The sequence below is a fragment of the Nothobranchius furzeri genome, chromosome 18 (assembly GCF_043380555.1).
Source record: "Nothobranchius furzeri strain GRZ-AD chromosome 18, NfurGRZ-RIMD1, whole genome shotgun sequence".
In the NCBI taxonomy this organism is placed as follows: Eukaryota; Metazoa; Chordata; class Actinopteri; order Cyprinodontiformes; family Nothobranchiidae; genus Nothobranchius; species Nothobranchius furzeri.
In genome coordinates, this window is record NC_091758.1 from 36,639,669 (window position 1) to 36,661,820 (window position 22,152).

The following is a 22,152-nucleotide window of genomic DNA, read 5'->3' on the forward strand; positions in this document are numbered from 1 at the left end:
ATAGACAAAGAAAGGTTTAATATTACTATTATTTAAATGTTTTTATCTCTGGTGTGTGTGTGTGTGTGTGTGTGTGTGTGTGTGTGTGTGTGTATATATGTATGTATGTATGTATGTATATATCTATGTATGTGTGTGCGTGTGTGTGTATATATGTATGTATGTATATATGTATGTATGTATGTATATATCTATGTATGTGTGTGCGTGTGTGTGTATATGGGTGTGTGTGTGTGTGTGTGTGTGTGTATATATGTATGTATGTATGTATGTATGTGTGTGTGTGTGTGTGTGTGTGTGTGTATATATGTATGTATGTATATATGTATGTGTGTGTATATGGGTGTGTGTGTGTGTGTGTGTGTGTGTGTGTGTGTGTGTGTGTGTGTGTGTATATATGTATATATATATGTATGTGTGTGCGTGTGTGTGTATATGGGTGTGTGTGTGTGTGTGTGTGTGTGTGTGTGTGTATATATGTATGTATGTATATATGTATGTATGTGTGTGCGTGTGTGTGTATATGGGTGTGTGTGTGTGTGTGTGTGTGTGTGTATGTATGTATGTATGTATGTGTGTGTGTGTGTAGGTATGCATGTAGGTATGCATGTATGTATGTATGTATGTTGGTGTGTGTGTGTGTGTGTATGTATGTATGTGTGTGTGTGTGTGTGTGTGTGTGTATGTATGTATGTATGTATGTATGTATGTAGGTGCGTGTGTGTGTGTGTGTGTGTAGGCCTTAACTTGTGTAATAATTTTTCTGGACTTTGGTTGCTTTTTCTCCACATTTCCCCTTCTAATCATTGTACCTCACCGCATAAAGAAATGGACTCAAAGAGAGGAAGTACACAAAGGAATGATTCAAATACAAGAATGATCTGCAGCAGCTAATCATCAGCTAACACTCACGTTTATTTTTCATCATATTTCTACATGAGGGACAATTTGCAGGCAAAAGGCTTCTGAAGATGCATATTTTCTTATTTGATCGTTGTTTAATTGGCTTATTAGCCACGTTTGTTTCCTCCAACAGATGATGGTTGAGGTCTGCTGCTGTTGTTTTGTTGGTCAAAGGCTGAAAAGACAACTTCATAACCAACAGCTTTGTAATCAGGGTTGTGTTTAAAACTGTGTTTGATATTTTTTAAATTTTATTTATATTTACAGTCAGGTCCATGAATATTGGGACATTGACACAATGTTAACATTTTTGGCTCTATATATCACCACAATGGACATCAAATGAAACGAACGAGATGTGCTTTAACTGCAGACTGTCAGCTTTTATTTGAGGGTATTTACATCCAAATCAGGTGAACGGTGTAGGAATTACAACAGTCTGCATATGTGCCATGTCCATGTTTTCCTCCCTTTAAACATTTTCCATTGTCTTTCCTTTTTTGCTTCCTTTTGATGTTTACATAGAAAACGATGTCACTTTTGGAAGTGAAGATAAAAGCTTTTTTGAAGCAAGCTGCTTCCTTCTCTTATTGGAGCCACTAGGATAACTCCATTTCATGCTTAACCCTCTGGGGTCCATGGACGCGTATCCGCGTCTTTAGATCAGGTCTGATTTGGGACGCTGTAGCAGCAAGACTCTGCCTCCCTGAGTTTCGGTTTCAATTCAGCTTTAAAAAGGAGATTATAAACTACACCCCAGTTTTTAAATTGTGTTAATAGGCAACGTAAAAGCGGAGTTATACTAAACTAAACAATGACCTATTTTTAGACAATCTGACAACTTGTCAAAACAGCAGTTTAGTAGTCCGTGAGAGGGAATGCGCTTGTGAACATAAAAACCCCACAAAAACATGAGATCCTTTTGCTGTCGGTGGAAGTCTCACATATTCAGCTGATAAAAAGCATCATTATGTAGCTGAGAGAGAGCGAGGAAGGCCGAACGAGTAACGAGATGTGCGCAAAAAGGAGCCGCTTCACGGGGAGAGGAGTGGCGCGAACGGAGTAACAACAAACAATTAGACAGATATTGACGGTAAACTTCATATTTTGGAGCGACACGGACAGATATATTGTCTCTGCAGTTTAGTAGGCGTCTATTAGGCTTATATAAAGGATGATGAGAAGGATAAATGTCCACCAGGCAGTTCAGATAGTACGGCTGTTTTTTGAACTGGAAGCAGAGGAAGTGGACGGAGACTCACAGCCGGAGTCTGAGGCAAATAGCGAGGATGTTGATGAGGATGTGGCAGATCCATCCGTCCTCATAGAAGAGTTGGGTCATGATGAGGTAGAGGATGAAGGCAGAGATGCAGCTCCTCAGAGATCCAACAAGAGGAGTGGGCGGCGCCGCGCAGCTGTCAGATCTCGACTCCGCGGCGTGAGACAGAGCCACTCCCCACTCCAAAATGCATGTATATTATTGCCAAATTAATAAAATAAGTATAAATTCAGGTAGTCCAGGTTGTCCTGAAAAAATGATACCCCATAAGGCAATATTTATTGTTTTTATTAGAAAATACAAAAGAAAAACCAAAATGAGTCAAAAACCGTGATTCACACCCTGGACCCCAGAGGGCTAATAATTTTTTTTTATTAGTTATTTGCTATATTTAGTCATATTTTTATAAATGTACAGTCTAGATTACCATTCTAAATTATAAAAAACATTCGTCATAAATGTTCGTTGGTTTCACAGTAAAATAAACAACCTTTTTCCAATTCTGATTTTATGTTTTTGAGTGATTTAAGGTCTAATATGCAACCCCTTTATGTCCACATATAAAAATAAGTATAAATTCATAAAGTCCAGGTTGTGCTGAAAAGATTGATACCACATAAGGCAGTGGTTATGGTTTTTAGTTTGGAAATACAAAGGAAAACTCTAAATTAGTCAAAAACGGCAAATTGCACCCTGGACCCCCAGAGGGTTAATGTTTTGACTACTGCTTCGAGTTTGTTATGAACGTTACCGCTAGGGGTGGGCAATATAAACTATATAAGGTAGAAACAATATAAAATTGGGTAATATAGTTTTCGGCTATATCGCAATACCACGATATCGCGATAACACATGACGTCACTAAGATGTGCACCCTGCTGACATTGGGGCAACAGAATGGCAGTGACAGCAAGCATGGAGTGGGCGGAGGAGGCGGCCTATATGCCTCAAGTGGCATATATTTGCCACATGAGGATATTAAAAAGCATGTCATTTTGACATATATACACAGAGGAAAAAATATATCGCAATATATATCGTTACAGCACATTCTTCAGATTATATCGCAATATAGATTTGAGGCCATATCGCCCAGCCCCCCCCCCCCCCCCCCCCCCCCCCCGCCTATCTTCTTATTCTTCTGCTTTTTTTCTTCTTATTTGTGGTCTTATGGCACTTGGCAAACAACAATTTGGTCCATTATTGCCACCAACTGGATTGGAGTGGAATGACTACCAATCGGTTCCTGTTTGTGCATCAGCGTCTTGAAGGAATAGTCCATTGTGGCATTGACAGATGGGCGCCGGCGGTCAGAGTTGGGGGCCCCAGGCGGCCGTCGACCTACGCCTAATGGTAAAACCGCCACTGATGAGACACGGGGGTCCAAGCTAGCCCACCCTGGACCCACCATAGAACCACCCCTGGCTGTTTTAATCGTGTGTAATTTTTTTTTTGTCTATTTAAATAAATTGTTTTGGGTGAGTCACAGACTGGATCACCTGTTGAATAAGGATCTTTCCGAGACTATTTTACTACTAAACTCAACAAATGACTGTAGCTGATGTGTTTAACTTGAGTTGGTTAATGTGGTACAGGCGACTTCTGCAAAAACAAAAGTATTCCTAGTTCCTCTGCTTCAATGTTTTGTAGATTTTAGCTGAACACATCCTGAGGGCTGGGCGTCGAGTCAAGTGGAGAGACCGTTTTCAGGGGCAACACATCTCGACAGAACACCGGGCGGATATTTGCCTACATCAATACAAATGTTAACCAGCTTTAACAAGCACGGGCTCGCGCGCTGCTTGTACAGATTAGGTTGCTTTGTCGGAAGTTGCGAGTCAGAACGCGCACGCGCCACCACACACACACACACACACACACACACACGCACGCACGAGGAGGAGAGGGAGGAGAAGCCGAGCGATGAGGGGAGGGAGAAGAGGGGAGAAGGCGCTACGGTTACTTTCTCCCAGGCTCCGGCCGAGCCTGTGTGGTCTCTCCGGCGCTTGTTACCAAGGAAATGGATGTGTTGAATGAACCCGCGGTCCGGGGAGAGCCGTGCCCCTCGCCCCCTCGCTACCAGCCCGCCGTGTTTACTGGAATTACCCGGAACAACGTGACTCGTCGGCTCCAGCTCTGCACCAGCCGCGGTAAGAGATTATTTGTTAAGAAATCGCTGTTTTCCAGATAAAAAGATAAACACCAGAAAGCCTCGACTCAGAAGTAGCAGACACCATTTTTTTCCAGCATAAAGCCCTCAAACTTTCATTATTGTTTTATTTTACATGAAAACTGTTCATTTTGGATCGTTTCTAGGCTTTTTGTGGACACTGCAGCTTTAAATCCACATTATCTATTTGAGGATTGCTAATCTAAACTAATTTCTCACTCATAACAACTCTACTTAGCTCAGATGAGAGGAAGAAGGTGCACAGTCGTCCCTGTTGTGTTGTTTACCCACAGTCAGCAGCTCCTGCTGCCGCATGCTGTCCTTTGTTTCCAGCCAGAATAAAAAAGTGTGAGGTGAATAAGATGATGAAGAGGAAGGGAGTGCAAGGAGACGTGCTCGTTTCAATTTCTCATTTTGGTCTCTCTCCTTCAGTCCAGCGGAGCCGCAGCTGAAATACTGGGGGATCTAACTGGCAGCTGGTGCACCACCAAAGGAGAAGAGGAAGGCATCGGGGCAGAGGGGTCGACGAGCCCGGCTGGTGCTGGGTGAATGCTGCGTGAAGAGGACAGTGGCTGAGGCAGCGGAGGCACAAGACTGACAAGCAGCATGGCATCTACTGGCATGCAGATATTTGGATTTGTCCTGGCGCTTCTGGGCATCTTGGGTGCCACGGTGGCCACCCTGCTGCCCAACTGGAAGGTCAGAGCGGATGTGGGTTCTAACATCATCACGGTGATCTCCCAAATGCAGGGGTTGTGGATGGACTGCAACTGGTACAGCACCGGCATGTTCAGCTGCACACTTAAGTATTCGGTGCTCTCACTTCCTGCCTACTTGCAGACTGCTCGCACCACCATGGTGCTGTGCTGCGTTCTAGCTGCCATGGGTCTCTGCCTGGCATCCCTGGGACTAAAGTGTACACGCTGGGGAGGCGGACGACGCTCCAAGCGGCATGCCACCATCGCCAGCGGTGGCTGCTTCGTTGCTGCGGGTTTTCTGTGTCTGGTGCCTGCTTCGTGGTTCACCAACGAGGTCATCACCAACTTCCTGGACTCCAGCGTGCCCGAGAGCAATAAGTTTGAGCCTGGGGGCGCTGTGTACGTGGCCTTTGTTTCGGCGGGTTTCCTATTTGTTGGAGGGTCCATCTTCTGTATGTCCTGTTCGGGGAAGCGGCACGGTCCGCAGGACCTGATCCTGCTCCCACATCCTGATAAATTACTGCTCCAGCAGCAGCAGCAACAGCTGCTCCAGCAGCAGCAGGAGCTCCAGCACCAGTACTGCTCCCTCTCCCCGTTAGACAATAAGACTGGCTACAGCCTGCAGGACTATGTATAATAAAGCACCGCTGTGTACGCAGCCATCGGCTAAAGGAAGACGAGCCTAAGGGGAAACCATCACAGCTCACGCTACGTGCTGGATTTTACTTCAGACTGAGGTGGAGAACAGGAGAGAGAGGAGGGCAACAACTTTGAATTAATTTCTCCTTCGTTTCCATCTTGCTCGCCTCCTTTCCCCTCCTGTTTTGCAAGCACAAGCGGTGGAGGTATTCCCTAAGCAGCGCCTTGGAACAAATGGCGAGAGTTTGTATGGAGCTGCTGCAGAAACGAAGGAAGCCCCAAACAAATGCAGCCTTCACCAGTAAATCACAATAAGCGCTCCCCAGGGAACGGATTAAGCAAATAAGGAAGCCTTCCATGTAGAATTTATTTTTTATTTATTTTGCCCTCACCAAAGGTTTGAACCGAGGGCAAACAAGCAATCATTTAGCTGCTATTTACAATCGTTAGTATCCCATTTGACAAAACTAGGCAATAGAAATGCAGAATAAAAGAATAGTTGTAAGTTTTTAGAAAGCAACCCGGAACTGACTGAAATAGACGGTCGTATTTTTGCTAGCTGCTAGAAGGATGTCGATATTTTGCCTCTAAAGCATGCCGCGTGGAGCCTGTCTGCGTGTAGATACAGTGGAATGCCTGGTAGAAGACTGAACCACACAATGCCTGTGCCTGAAAAGCTGTAGAAACATTACCCTGCTCTAACTGTTCAAAGAGGACTGTCAGGAGGAGGAGGAGGAGTGGGCTGGATTTAACCGAAAACGCGGGCATGTTGTCGCCTGCAGGTGGAAATAAGAGAGAGATGGAGAGAAATTGTCTGGATGAGATTGTGGGACAATCGTTTTTAGTGTTCCTGTCCTGACAACCTGTGTGTAGGTAGCGTCCACCCATCACAATCCGTCCCAAACACACACACCTACCCGTCAAAGTGTGTCTTTTATGTACACAGTTGCCGCTCTTCTCTCCCGTCATTCGCCTCTGCACTGCCATGGAAACTAAACGCACTATCTGAATGTCTTTTATTGTCTGGAGGGGTGGGGGGGTGGTATCTGCATGTCAGTCACAGAAGTTGAAAAGGAGGCATCTTTTCCCTCTTGCCATGGCGTGCAAAGGCCTCTGCTCACACTAATCCCATTTATTAGGTGGGTATTTATAAAAATACCATTTGTTCTGCGGTTTTGGAGACCTTCGTCTCGTCCCTGGAAGCATTCCCACATGGATGTACAGATATTTAATAGTGCCGTGGCACCGGGGCAGAAGATGAGAAGCTTCTCGAGTGGAGCTGAAAGCCAGCCGTGTAGCCAGCTTCTAAAAAAGGTTTGAGTCATTCTCCATATGTGACTTGTTTTCCAAGTGCGTCAGCAGCACGCGTATGCTGCCAGTCCCCACCTGCAGAAGGTCTCAGTGTCTTAAATTGCATCCACTTGACTATCTTACCAGTCGTCCTAACTCGCCCCTCCCCTCCCGCCCCGTCGGTGTCACGACGTCACATGGATGTGATCTCTGAGGGGAGAACACTGATGCATGTTGAAAGCATGTCCTCCTGAAATGCACAACCCCCCCTCCCCACCCCCAACTACTCATGTGTCAGCTGCATGGCTGTGTGTGTGTGTGTGTGTGTGTGTGTGTGTGTGTGTTACTCTGAGGGGAGGATCAGGCTGGGATATATAGAACTGCACATTCTCTCCTCCTCTCTATTAAACCTGCAGCTTCCTGGGGAAGAGCAGATGGCTGAGCTCAGACCGCCACCTGCAGGCTGCTGCCAGCACACCACAGGCTCCTCTGTGGGCCCCGCTGGAGGTTCTCGGCAGCCCGGTGGGGGCCAGGTTCCCGCCGCACCCTGCTCAGCTCAGACCTGACTCGGCCTCCTGACAGTAACCCCCTGCCCAGGCGACATAACCGATTAATGCAATAAAAACAAAGTAAAGAATGTGCCATGTCATCAGCTAATAACACAGGATGTGTTTTAGAGAATGTGCCAAATTGTGTCACGATGACAGGTTTTAATGTTGTCTGTAACTTTTTTGGTTTATTTTTTTATTAAGTTGTTTATACATGAATTATGCATTTGAAAATGATTTGTTCTGCCAAACTAAATCAACTAGATGCTTGTGTACAGTCCTGTGTGGCTTTCGAGGGTTGCTTTTTAAATTCTCTATCTCATTCCCCAAAGCACAGCTAGACTTCACTGGGTACGAGAGCTTCACACGGCAGGTAGGTGTGTGTGTTTGTGTGTAAGCTTCTAAAAGACATGTTTGCCAGGAAATCTGCGTCACCGTGTGTGTGTGTACGTACACAAGCATCTAGGATAAGATTTGTTTCCACTGAGGGATCAATAGTCCTTCAGACTGTTTCAGTACAGCTACACCGTATTCATACCATATCTTCTTTATAAGAAGTCTACTCAGTGCACTTTTACTTTGTGTTACGACCTAACAGCAGTTTTGGCTTAACTAACCGAGCACTTCCTGCTCTCTGGACCAATAGGAACACATAACAAGCGGCACTCTGGACAAAAAAAATGGAGCATTTTCTGTCTGATGGGATTCAGCAGGGAACCGCCGGCTAGAGAGTCCTATTCTTTGTTGCTGTGCAGCTTAATCCTCAGTACGCAGTTTTATTTGCTTACAAGTGGCCAGAGTGCAATGCGACTTGGTCTAAAAGATCTAGAGAGTTACAACTCTCCTGCATAAACTGTACCGAGATGTTGTTTATTATTTTGACTACTGCAGCTTATTTTTGTGAATGCTTTTAGCACTTCTTACTTTGCCAGAGCATATTAGTGATGATGAGCAGTTCACAAGTTCTGATACAGTTGTCTCAATGTGCTTGTGCAAGTAGTTCTATTTTTTACCAATAAAACTATTTTGTGGAAGCAAAGCTCCTGCTGGGTGTTCTGGACTTTTACTGGGTGTGGTTGTGGAGGTTCTGGTAGCCGGTCTGCTCGGAGCTACAGAAGCATCTAGAAAACGAAGGGATTCTCCTAACGCCGATACCAAAAGCTTTTCCAGTTACGGCTTGGTAAAAGGAGAGCATGAGCTAATACACGAATGAAATAATAACGCCCCTGGGATTTCTAAGGAACGGCCGCTATCTGGGTTGGTGGGTTCATCTGACACGAGGTAATGAGTTTACTGTAAGCTATAGCGGGGAAGAAAAGAGCAGCCTGGTAAAAGTAATTACAACTGCTAAAATGTTTTCATTAAAGGGGCATTATGGAAGTTTGACAGCCAAAACATGTATAGAAATAATAAATGTCTTCTTCATACATTCTCCTGCAATGCCCTGGTCCTGTAGAATGAGCCCTGGCATTTTTACTGTGATTGCCTGTTTTTCTGTAAAATCACAGAAAAAGAGAGATGCTCGGGTCGAGCAGGCTGCTTCATGCGCGTTCACGCTCAGGCATCGCCCGTAGCGTTTGTTGTCCGTAGCTTTAGCAGCAGAGAGAGAGGCAGTGCCACTTTGTCGCTGTTCCTAACGCCTAGTGATGAACCTAGCTACATTTCTGAGGACCCTTAGCTACTTTCCTCTAGATATTTCCTGCAAATTAGCAACAAAATAGCCATTTTCGCTCCGAACCGTTCTTTGGACGTTGTTTCAGCTGATACAGATACAAACTACGTCACTCGTGCTATTGCTCACTCAGTAAGATGGCGGACTCCCGTGTGGAAGACCCAGGTTCGATTCTGGGTGTGAACATAGTTTATTTAGAGTTTCTGTTTTACATTAATGGTATATTTTTTAACAGTAAGATGCCCAAATTTTTATTTGAGACTCGCCGAACGGCATCAAATTCACAGATAAAAAAGATGTGGGTTCAACTTTCATTTTGGAACAATTTTTCAAGCAAGGGAAGGGAATGATCTGAGCATGCAGGAGGACTGACCCATCATAAACCTTTGTCGGCTGTGCTGAAGAGAAAGGTACAGAACCACATTATTTAATTAATTAGCTGCACGTTCTCCTGTCCTCTGCCCTCCGGGCCACACACACACACACGGGACTGTCTCAGCTGTTATTTTCGTTAAGGAGTGTGCACGTACAGCATGCGCGCCTCGTGCACGAGCCTACTACTGAAGCTGCCGTTACGCTTTTGGCCTGAGGGGGCAATCACGAGCATAAAAATTCAAAACTCTGTAAAGTCCCTTTAAATATTAGATTTAAAAGACATTAATAAGATGTTTTTCCCCTCATCTCACATCTTTACAAAATATTCTGAGTAAATCAGAATCAGTTCCGCAGTAAAAATGTCCAAAAGACAAAAATCTGTTGCAAAATAAAATCTAATTAGTTGATTGGGAAAATGTATTACTAACGTCTTTATTAATGGTTAAACGCTGCCATTCTGTGTTTATGGAAGAGTTGTAGCATTGCTGTACGTCTAAAACTCAACTTTAATTCATTATTATGGTTTGCTACAGTTGAGCCTCACTGAGAATAAAACAGGAGTTGTCTCACAAATCCAGTGACTCCTCACAGATGTCTTGTTTTTGCCTTGTCACTCAGATGCTTGATATCACAAATCAGACAAAAATAGCCAAATACAAAACGCTACTTTTAAATCAAGAGTGTGATTATTTAAAGAAAAATAAACCAGTGTTCAGTTCACCATAGCGGGCCTGATTACTGCCAGTAAAATCACTGAAAACGCAATAATTCCATGTTAGGGGGGTGAAAAAAACCCTGCTGCAGCTTGGCTCAGGCATCAATATTTGTTTGTTGATCCGAAACATTTAATTTTATATATAAATAATGATTTTATTTTAAACAAAAAAGGTTATTTGTTTAAACAGGATTTGCTAAAATAAATAAATAAATAAACTAATTTGCTTCTGAATTTCCTTGAAATAAACAAATTGTGAAGTGTAAAAAGACATAAAATGAGAGATGGTTTCCAGTCAGAATCAGGAATACGGGTATTAATGTGTCTGTCCTGCAGCTTGTAGCGAGTCAGAATTAGGGATGCACCGATACCGATACTGGTATCGGTAAAAGTTAACCGATACCAGGAAGCAATACCAATGCAGTTGCTTGAAAATGACTTAACTGTAACTTGTCATTTCTGTTCACCTAATATTTTAGTTTTGTGATGATTTCTATTCATATATTTTACTTTTTATCTACCTCACAGTCTTTTCCTGTTGAAAGCAGAGAAGAAAATAAAACCTGTATTCCAAATCATAGCATTTTTTTTGTGTGGTAGAAGTATCGGTATCTGTAATCGGTATCGGCGAATATTCAGATCCAAGTATCGGTATCAGGGATGTGTATTGTTGAAATTCTGGCGATACGATACATATCACGATACAGGGGAGACGATACGATATATCACGATATATTGCAATACATTCAGTCAGATGTTACAAGCAATTTTTTTAACTGAATTTATTGTAAGAATGTTCAATAAACAGTGCAAACTGATACGTAACATGTTTAACATGAGGTATCTGACCCATGATGGAGGGATTTACATTTCAATGGTGGAAACAAAACCTGTTGCACACTGCTGCCGACTAGCGGGTGGCGATTGAATAGCACAAAATGAAAAGAAAATACACAAATGTTTGCATGTAAATTCTTTCAAAGATTAGATACACGGCTTTTGAATATCGATGTAATAATCGCAGGAAAAAATATCGCAATATATTGCCATATCGATATTTCCGATACACGGCTTTTGAATATCGATATAATATTGCTGGAAAAAATATCACGATACATTGCCATATCGATATTTTCTTACATCCCTAAACGGTATTGTATCGGTTTGGAAAAAAGTGGTATCGTTGCATCCCTAGTCAGAATCTGTCTTTTCATTAAAGCTGATTGGAGCCTCCTCGTTACACGGAGACTGAGAATGCGCCTTCAGGATTATTAAAGGATTTCCTTCTCGCTTCCCCCCTCGTCTTGCTTATGCAACAGGAGTGCATCCTATCCGCTCCTCCCGTGGGGAAGCGCTAATAAGTTCTGCTCCTCTGTGTGTTTAACCTATATTTTCCATCAAAGACTCTCACCCCGAGTTACCACTACGAGGGATCTGAAATGGAGCCTCAGACGAGGGAAGATGAGTGCTCGCTAGTTCCAGGTGGAGGTTAATTATCCAGCCACCTTCACTTTGAACTCTTCCATCTCATAAATTTGTTTAACCTTTCCGAGCCGCAAATTAGCTCTTTAACCAGTAAGTCTTCCAATAATTAAAGAAAAGAAAAATACATATCGGGGTCATTTAAAGATGAGGTAGGAGATGTTTTTTCTGAAGAATTTTAGCCGTATTTGTTGAAATAGTTTTTACATTCCAATGGAAGCAATACAAAAATATTGTTTTGTCAAAAAGGAATAATTCTAATCGCCGCTGAAACGTAAACTACAGGAAAAACCTCATCTATGTGCGCAAATCCTACATTTTCTGCTTGGTGCAGCTGAATAGGAAACAAAGCCAGAGCTGGGCTGCCTACGGCAGAATTTTTCCTTTTTTTTTTTTTTGCCGTTTCAAAATTTAAATTCAAGAGTTGTTTCGCATGGTCGAGTTTGGTTCTGTTCTTGTTGGGAACGTTTTAGGTGAGGGACCAGTTGTCTGTGAACACAGCCTGTCCTGTCGGCTGGCAGAGCTATCTGTCCTTTACCTAGCCCATATGTGTGTTTGGGAAAAGCCGTGTGATTGGAGAAAGTCAGTCAGAAGAGCTTCGGTGTGCTGGACGTTTTGACCTGTTGTTGGTGGGATCTTTCCAGATTGTTAGTGGCACCAAGTTGCTGTAAACCAAGAAAGTTAAACTCCACACTATATTAGCTAGCATGCTAAATTGTTCTAAGATTACATATGTGCGTTGTGTTAGGATTTATGTAGAAAAGATGCCAACGACAGGTTGAAAACGTAAACTTGAACCCTTGGCAAAAAGTCTTCTAGAGGCGTCGCTTGGGGAGGATGCCTGGAGAAACGACGTTCGACCTTCAATTTGTATGTATTCAAAAAGTAGCTTGCTAGCTCTATCGTACCTTCAAGGAGCTAGCACACCAACATCCCAAAACCCCACAAAAAATCTTTAATCCTCAATAAATCGAGCTCCAAAAAAGCCAGTGTGTCACCACACCTAAAACGCATCTTTTTTCTGGACAGCCGTTACGCTCATGAAGGTTCGTACAGATGGAAAAAAACGCGGTCGTCAAAGCTGGGGGAGAAACGACCTTCCTTTGTTGGAGCTCTGCTGTAGTCCTGATGCTCACATGAGGCTGCTGGAATAACAGCAACGACCTTGGACTGCACAGTAAACTGCTGACAAAGGCAGTAAAAGCTGCAGAGATGACAAAAGGAGAGCTTGTAGGAAAACAATACAGTCTGACAGTTCAAAGGAGGCCCGTGAATATTTCAGCTTTGAGCATCGTGCAGCACGTGGATGGGAGGCCAAAGGTGAGTGAGGCTAAGCCTTCAAGGGTGTGACCACGTTACTGTTTTGCCATCTATATTTGGCTTCATGACAATAATCACTGAGACAAATATTCATTATATCAAAGGAATCCGAGAGCAACTGAAGGCAATGTCAAGCTAAAGCAGTGATGTCCCTGAGCATATTTCCAGATCTGCTTTGAAATTCTGATGAAACTCAATCAATGCTCCCACTGGATTCATCCACCAGTCCCTCTGAACACCTGAAACCAAGCCCTGAAGTTTAAATAACCCTTCAAAATAAGAGCTTACAGATTGATGCCACTCATTTTGGTCAATTTCATTTTGAATTAGCTTCATTTCCTTGGACTGTAGATAGTGTTCAGAATTATTTCCCCACATAAAAACCCTGCAGATCTTTTTGAAACACTCTGCAACTAAACAGAACCAAATTTCCTCAACTAAATGTTGACTCTGAGCAAACCCCAGAGCAAGGAGCATCCCAGAAACGGCCACAGGCTGACTCTGCATGGCTCTGCATTTTGTTTAAAAAGAAGAAGAAATATTTTTAGGTACCTCTTACCCTTGGTCTTTAATATACTGTGTGTGCTCTTCTGGCATTTTCCCTCCTGGCACGAGTCATTGAAATAACTTTCTCCAATCCTCCCGATACGGTGTTTGACCCCATTTACGAGATATGAATAGATCCACATGAATTGTGTGCAGATTGCAGAAAGTGTGGCAGGAGGTGAAGAAGAGCAGCACAGCCCCTCGGAGTAGATCCTTACTTCTATTATTCCTGCTGTGGAGGCAAGAGTCGGGTCACACGAGGTCAGCAAGTGGATATCCATCATTGTGACTGTGGCTTACTGGACCAGACTAAGGTGAAGCATATGCACCGAATCAAAGGACAGATTTATGTCAACGCCAGCTGACACCTTTGCTGGAGGGAAAAGCGTAAACTTCAATAAGCTAAAATAACCGTAACACTGCTGCAGACACGCATGCAGGTTTAACACTGCTGCAGACACACACGCAGGTTTAACACTGCTGCAGACACGCATGCAGATTTAACACTGCTGCAGACACGCATGCAGGTTTAACACTGCTGCAGACACACACGCAGGTTTAACACTGCTGCAGACACACATGCAGGTTTAACACTGCTGCAGACACGCATGCAGGTTTAACACTGCTGCAGACACACACGCAGGTTTAACACTGCTGCAGACACACACGCAGGTTTAACACTGCTGCAGACACGCATGCAGATTTAACACTGCTGCAGACACGCATGCAGGTTTAACACTGCTGCAGACACACACGCAGGTTTAACACTGCTGCAGACACGCATGCAGGTTTAACACTGCTGCAGACACACATGCAGGTTTAACACTGCAGCAGACACGCATGCAGATTTAACACTGCTGCAGACACGCATGCAGGTTTAACACTGCTGCAGACACGCATGCAGGTTTAACACTGCTGCAGACACGCATGCAGGTTTAACCCAGCTGCAGACACGCATGCAGGTTTAACACTGCTGCAGCTGCAGACACGCACGCAGGTTTAACACTGCTGCAGACACACACGCAGGTTTAACACTGCTGCAGACACGCACGCAGGTTTAACACTGCTGCAGACACACACGCAGGTTGAACACTGCTGCAGACACACACGCAGGTTTAACACTGCTGCAGACACACACGCAGGTTTAACACTGCTGCAGACACGCATGCAGGTTTAACACTGCTGCAGACACGCACGCAGGTTTAACACTGCTGCAGACACGCATGCAGGTTTAACACTGCTGCAGACACACACGCAGGTTTAACACTGCTGCAGACACACACGCAGGTTTAACACTGCTGCAGACACACACGCAGGTTTAACACTGGTGCAGACACGCATGCAGATTTAACACTGCTACAGACACGCATGCAGGTTTAACACTGCTGCAGACACGCATGCAGGTTTAACACTGCTGCAGACACGCATGCAGGTTTAACACTGCTGCAGACACACATGCAGGTTTAACACTGCAGCAGACACGCATGCAGGTTTAACACTGCTGCAGACACGCATGCAGGTTTAACACTGCTGCAGACACACATGCAGGTTTAACACTGCTGCAGACACGCATGCAGGTTTAACACTGCTGCAGACACGCATGCAGGTTTAACCCTGCTGCAGACACGCATGCAGGTTTAACCCTGCTGCAGACACGCATGCAGGTTTAACACTGCTGCAGACACGCATGCAGGTTTAACACTGCTGCAGACACACATGCAGGTTTAACACTGCTGCAGACACACATGCAGGTTTAACACTGCTGCAGACACACATGCAGGTTTTTGCAGGAGTCTGAAGTCTCCCAGCAGCTACTGTAATATTGATGTTCAATGCCCCATTAACAAATGAAATTTAGGCTCTGCTCCTCTAGCCTGTGCTCTTGGAAAGCGACTGTATACAAGGCGAGCATCTGTAGGGCTCTCCTCTTGTTAGCTGGTGGGTGATGGCTGATGCAGCCATTACTCAGAGCGAGGCCCGACACAACCATCTGCTGGAGGTGCGCCTGACTCTCTGCTCAGATCCATCTCTGTCAGGAATCCGTCTTCTGCTGCTCTGTCCTCGGGTGGATGAAGAGTCGCTTCTCAGGTTTTGTTTCGTCGTAAACTTCACATACAAGCCTCTGTCTCATTTCATTCCTTCTGCTGCTTTCACTAGCTTATTCCTGCCCATTCTTTGTCATGTTGCACTGTTTTATTTCTCAATTTTCATTTTTTATTGCCTCTTTTCTTCCCCGTTTCTTTTATGATTCCCTTCTCTATGCCCCCTCCTCAGCTTCTCCAATCAAAACCGCAGCTTTTCGGACAACGTACAGACCTTGAGATGGAAGCAATTTATAGATCCAACTGCAATGTGGACATTTATTTTAAAATCCAGCCACGGCGAAGAATAATTTCTGGACATAATCAGATCTTTTTATGTAAGATCTCAATGTTCTTACTTAAGATGACGACATCTGACGGCAGCATGGACTCAAGAACTCCTCGACCCCTGAAAAGGCACTTCAGAAATCTCAGACGTGGGTAAAGCTGCGTCTTATTAGAAGTCATTTTGTGATTGCTCGTTCAGTATTTCTATGTGGGGAAATCACAGAAGACATTTTAAAGGGGTCCTAGAAGTCAAAACCAAATTTACCTTGTTGTTGAATTTAGGCAGCTTGTCTAACGTACCTCTGATCTGCTTTCCTATGCAAATTAGTGATCTTAGTCATGTTTAATGGCCACTGAGAAACGGTTCATTCTAAAAAAAAAAAAAAAAAAAAAAAGTGGACATACCCCGCCATATGCAGAGACATCCCCCACCCTTTAAATACGCATGACCCTTCACCGTTGACAGTTTATAAATGTTGGTGGCTGTAACGCTAACAGCAAAACAATGCTAGCCAGAGCCACTGCTAATGTCCTTGTTGGATGACAGGAAAACCAAAGGAGGATGTCGGAGCACACGTGTAACATTCCAGGATGTACTGGGAATATCAAGGCCATGATTGGTTCCTGTAGATCAATAGGAAAACCGGACCGGAAAAGGGTGACTTTCCAACTCCGGGTCGGGAGAGAGGTCCTACCTCAAGTGGAGGAGTTTAAGTATCTCGGGGTCTTGTTCACGAGTGAGGGTAGGAGGGATCGGGAGATCGAAAGGCGGATCGGCTCGGCGTCTGCAGTGATGCGGATGCTGAGCCGATCTGTCGTGGTGAAGAGGGAGCTGAGCCAGAAAGCCAGGCTCTCGATTTACCGGTCGATCTACGTCCCAATCCTCACCTATGGTCATGAGCTTTGGGTAATGACCGAAAGAACGAGATCGCGGATACAAGCGGCCGAAATGAGTTTCCTCCATAGGGTGGCCGGGCTCAGCCTTAGAGATAGGGTGAGGAGCTCGGACATTCGGGAGGGACTCGGAGTAGAATCGCTGCTCCTCCGGATCGAAAGGAGTCAGTTGAGGTGGTTTGGGCATCTGGTCAGGAAGCCTCCTGGACGCCTCCCTGGGGAGGTGTTTTGGGTATGTCCTGCCGGCAGGAGGCCCCCGGGTCGACCCAGGACACGTTGGAGAGGTTACATCTCCAATCTGGTCCGGAACGCCTTGGGGTCCTGCCGGAGGAGCTGGTGGAGGTGGCTGGGGAGAGGACAGTCTGCAACTCCCTAGTTGGAATGCTGCCCCCGCGACCCGGACCCAGATAAGCGGAGGAAGACGACGACAACAAGATCCATAGCTTGCCCATAGAGTAATCTGAATACTCTATACAGCTGCAGTTTAGCTTCAGGCAGCTCGTGTAATATTCGTGTCCTGGTCGAGAGGACGGGGAAAACCAGTCTTTCCTTTGTAGAGCTTTATTATGAGGCTGTGTTTGGTCTTTTATTGGGGCTCCTGGTTCATTTTGAGCCCCAGCTAAGTTCTGTATGCTAAATAGGCTCAAAGAACAACTTTTATTTGTTAAAAAAAAGTTTTTGTAAGACCCCTTTGAGCCAGTTTGCTCCCAGAAAACCTTTAATGTCCATTAATGTTCAAGAAACAAGAAGTGAACTTCAGGGTGTGAAAAGTACAGATTAGCATCAGGAATAAAAGCCTTTCTCCCCACCAGTTATCAATATGTGTCCATCAGCTGCTAGAGTAAAACGGATCCAACATTTCCTTCTCATTAAACTTAGGATGGCCAGCTCCTCTAGGTTCTAATCAACCATCCCATCCTCTTCATCCCTCCTTCAGCTGAGGCTATTTTTTCCTCTGGATTCTTCATAAGTCTCTGTCTGACTACCCAGATTACACAAAATCCAGCCACTTCTAAAGCCACTCACACATGGTTTATTGTCATACGAGCAACACGAAGCACAAATACGTAAATGTTCAGTAAAATATCAAAATATCGCCTCAATGTGTGAATCATTAGACAGGATTAAGGACCAGCTCGGGTTCAGGTGTGACAATTGCATCACAAAAACCGACAAAAGCTCAGATGTGCTTCAGTTTTCACAATTTCCTCTTTATTAACTTAATCAGTGATCCCCGAGTTTCAGCGGGAGCGGGTTTTGCCTTCAGTTACACACACACGCGCGCGCGCACACACACACACACACACACACACACACACACACACACACACACACACACACACACACACACGAAAAAGCACAGGCGTTGCAGCAAAGGCAACAAACTTTTGTCCAACACTGTTTTTATGATCTGCTTCTGTTTTTTTCTTTAACAAGCCTCGGTCAGCTACAGCATTAAAACCACCCGCCTCATTTTGCATCGACTCTCATTTACAGCAGACAAGCTATCATTAGGAAAGATATCTTTATTTTATTTAGCATCTGACTTTGATTTTGTGGCTCATTTGTGTCATATCAGTGTTTTCCACACTTGCGTTTTATAGAAAATCCTTTGCTTTTGCAGGAAATCTTTATTCCCTTTAGTCCTTTCTCTGCGGCCTTTAATTTAGATCCATAAATCAGGCAGGACATTTTTATTGTTTATGCAGTTGTGCGTAATTACTCTGGTGTGCACCAGTAAACAAAGCAGCGCCATAGAAATGTTATGATTCACGCTGCGTGACATGTTATTAAAAAGAGGGCCTGCATGATGCCGAGGTGATGATAGCATTAGAACGCTGCACGCCCTCCATGATCTTTTGCAGGACACCGGCGACAGGAAATCTGCCCATCAAAAAGCCATGGTCTCTCCTAATGATACAAGTTGGACCAAGTGGCCATTAAAACATTTAGTGATGGCCAGGGTTTGCACATGAAAGGTGCCGATTCATGTGTCTTTAAAAGTTTGGGAATATTCATACTCGTTCAAGTTTTACATATTTTCCTGCTTTTCACAGTAATATTAAACTAAATCTTTTGCTTTGTTCGTAGAAACTAATCATGGCTGACAAATATTCACTGTGTTGGGCTGCAGTGCCTCAGAGTGGACGACGATTATCCCTCAAAGCAGCACTTTGACTCTAATAAGCTCTGCAGATTATGGTTTGGGGGTTAAGCAGATGCATCTCTTACCAATGTCAACCCAAAAGCAGTGAGGCTCATGTCACAATACCTTTTATGACATTTCATCAGATCATACATCTTGTAATCTTTGTAGCTAGTTGCATGGCGCCTGACAGGAGGACCAGCAACAAAACTCTCCATGTGAACTTCCTTCTACGGCCATCCTCAGCGCAAGCGGGGACACAAATGTAAAAAGACTGCTTTCTCTCAGAACTTTTTTGACAGGGTATCTGCAGGTTTAAGGGAACCAAATTTAAGACTTTTTAAGACCTTTTTTAAGGCCACTTTGACCAAATTTAAGCTTGTCGTCGTCTTCCTCCGCTTATCCGGGTCTGGGTCGCGGGGGCAGCATCCCAACTAGGGAGCACCAGACCGTCCTCTCCCCGGCCAACTCCAGCAGCTCCTCCGGCAGGACCCCAAGGCATTCCCGGACCAGATTGGAGATGTAACCTCTCCAACGTGTCCTGGGTCGACCCGGCGGCCTCCTGCCGGCAGGACATGCCCGAAACACCTCCCCAGGGAGGCGTCCAGGAGGCATCCTGACCAGATGCCCAAACCACCTCAACTGACTTCTTTCGATCCAGATCCAAATTTAAGCTATTTTTAAAATTAATTTTAAGCTATAATTTACAGCTATTGCCTGGAACCGGTGCTAACCACGTCGCCAACATGGGATTAGCCATCCAGTTACCATTAAACTTGCACTTCTCCATGGCGCAAGCTCCCACTAGCTTAACCAGCTAACGTGCTCATCTAAAAATAGTCCCCTTTCACAACCAACTGAATGTGTACGGTTCCGCTTACGCCAACATCGTACACAAAAAATGCTGAAATTCACGAAAATGTCATAGAAATAAAATAATCTAGTTTATTGGGTCTTTGATAATTTAAGACCTTTGGAAACTGTATTTAAGGATTATTTGTCATTTTTAATGATTTTCAAGGCCTTAAATTTGGAAAAGTAAATTTAAGACTTTTTAAGACTTTTTAAGGACCCGCGGATATCCTGTTTGAACTTTTAAAAGTTCTATCGTCTATAAAAAAAACACGTTCAAAGAGCTTTGCACAAAACCCCTCTCTCATAAAGCGATTCCAGCGTTTTTTTTCCTGACATTTTCAGTACCTTCCAGAGTGAGTCATTTAAAAGGGTCTGCCACTTTAAGAAAACAAGCTGCTGCAACAGAGTCGTACGTAACAATAACAGCACATTATATAAGCAACTGCTTTTATTAAGTAATGAAAAGTTTTGTGTGAAGAATCGTGATGTATTTCAGACTCAAATTGAATCTTTAGGCAGATGTAGTGACATGAATGGCCTCATTTGTGACCCAAAGGTCACACTTCCCCAGCTAGGTCGAGCTGGGTCAAGTTGTACTTCTGTCCACAGATTATCCATCACAGGAGACGTAAAGTCTGCTAAAACCATCTTTAATCTGACTGCTGCTCCGTCCCAAGATGAAGGACACTTCAAGATTTAAAATAATCATTTTTAATAAACTCTTTTCACTGTTTATTACAAGGTTAATAAATAATCATCATAAATAATCATCATAGTTCATTATAAATGTATTTAATTACTGAAATTACTTATTATTCTTTGGTTAATAATAATCATTATTTATGATAATCAGTAATGTTTGATCAGTAACCAGAAGGTCGTGTACACTCATACACACCATGCAGGACGCTGAATTCAGGTTAAAGGTAACCACCTCGCATGTCTTTGCTCCATAACCAAAGCTTTCTATCTCTGAGAGGGCGTGTCCTGAGTTTTGTTAAAACCAAACTCCTCAGTTCAAGCTGACAGTTCTGAACCAACCAAAATCTCTCCATGGCACGAGAGTCCCAGATGATAAGGGTCGGCCGCCCGAAGCCTCCAGTTTCATCAGTCGTTGTGACCGGAGACATCTCAGGACTGATTTGGTCGCACCAAGGTCCCTCTACCCACCTCGTGCTCGGAGGTCATCATCTCCACCTGACATCTCGGATCAAACAGAGGGTCTCCTAACTGGGTGAGGCAGACACTTCCGACAGATTGCGTCTGTATACTGTTATCTCTAAGAAACAACTTAGTTAGCTGCAAAACAACTATTTCACCCAGAACGCGTTTCTCTCTCTGATTGGAGCCTTCTGAGAATCCATCCATGCATCCAACACAGGCATTTCATTTTAGCTTCCATTCAGACACAGGTTGCTTTTAATACCAAGTTTTAATATCAAAGCTGTTATAAACTGTCCTTTTTAAATTATTAGTAATAAATTCTTAACTTTTTAAACCTGACTCTTCTTTGACAAGAAACACAGAATGGTGTATATTTGGTTATCGAATAAGCAAAGATTCCATTAAGTATTCTGGTTTAATAAATAGACTTTTGCTATCAATTTAAATCTCTTAAATTAAATGTTAATCTTTGGATTAAACATAGACCAAGCCCGTTGGTGTATGAACTTCTATCGATTGTATAAATATCCAGGATATTTATACATGATATAAGCTTTATTTGCTAATTTGTTTGATCTTTCTCAGAATCTAACAAAGCTGAACAGCAACAGCGTTACATCCTGGTTATGTAGATTATCTACGCTACACAGATAATGGGAATCGGATTGAATCATGAGGCAGGTAGAGATGCACACCACTACTCTACAGTCTTCCTTTGATTTTTACCAACTTTTCAGATGAATTATTGTTTTATAATTTAAAGCAGTAAGACTTTTGTAAGACTGCAAGAAGAAAACGTGCTTGAAGCATTAAAGGAGCATCTAAATGAGATTACTAAGACCCAGCGGCATCTCTGAATCCCACGACCAGTAATCTTTAGTGTTGTGTTACCAAACCCTTTGTTATGAGCTGAGCTCTGGTGCTCGTTCTCTCAGAGGTCTGATGTGTTTAGAGTTTATCAGTGACTACGTGAAACTGGTAAAGGTACATTGAGCTGTTTTTACAGGACCAGAGCGTTTGCAAAACGGGATTTTCCGCGGCTCCCCGGGGAGGATAAAGGTCGTTTATAAGATCAGACCGTGGCGGT

General features: G+C 43.8%; 2 protein-coding genes across 4 annotated transcripts in view; one reads left to right on the plus strand and one right to left on the minus strand.

Moving 5' to 3' along the window:
* Positions 1–22,152, minus strand: part of tfb1m (transcription factor B1, mitochondrial) — a 40,064-nt gene that overhangs the window by 11,593 nt on the left and 6,319 nt on the right. The window lies entirely within an intron of this gene.
* Positions 4,159–5,887, plus strand: LOC107392559 (claudin-20). The gene is made up of 2 exons (XM_015970440.3): positions 4,159–4,332; positions 4,785–5,887. The coding sequence occupies exon 2, from the start codon at positions 4,959–4,961 to the stop codon at positions 5,685–5,687; it is 729 nt and encodes a 242-aa protein (XP_015825926.3). The 5' UTR covers positions 4,159–4,332; positions 4,785–4,958; the 3' UTR covers positions 5,688–5,887.

Bases quoted from the DNA above. Each gene is read 5' to 3' on its own strand.
- LOC107392559 (XM_015970440.3), top strand. From the start codon at position 4,959: ATGGCATCTACTGGCATGCAGATATTTGGATTTGTCCTGGCGCTTCTG.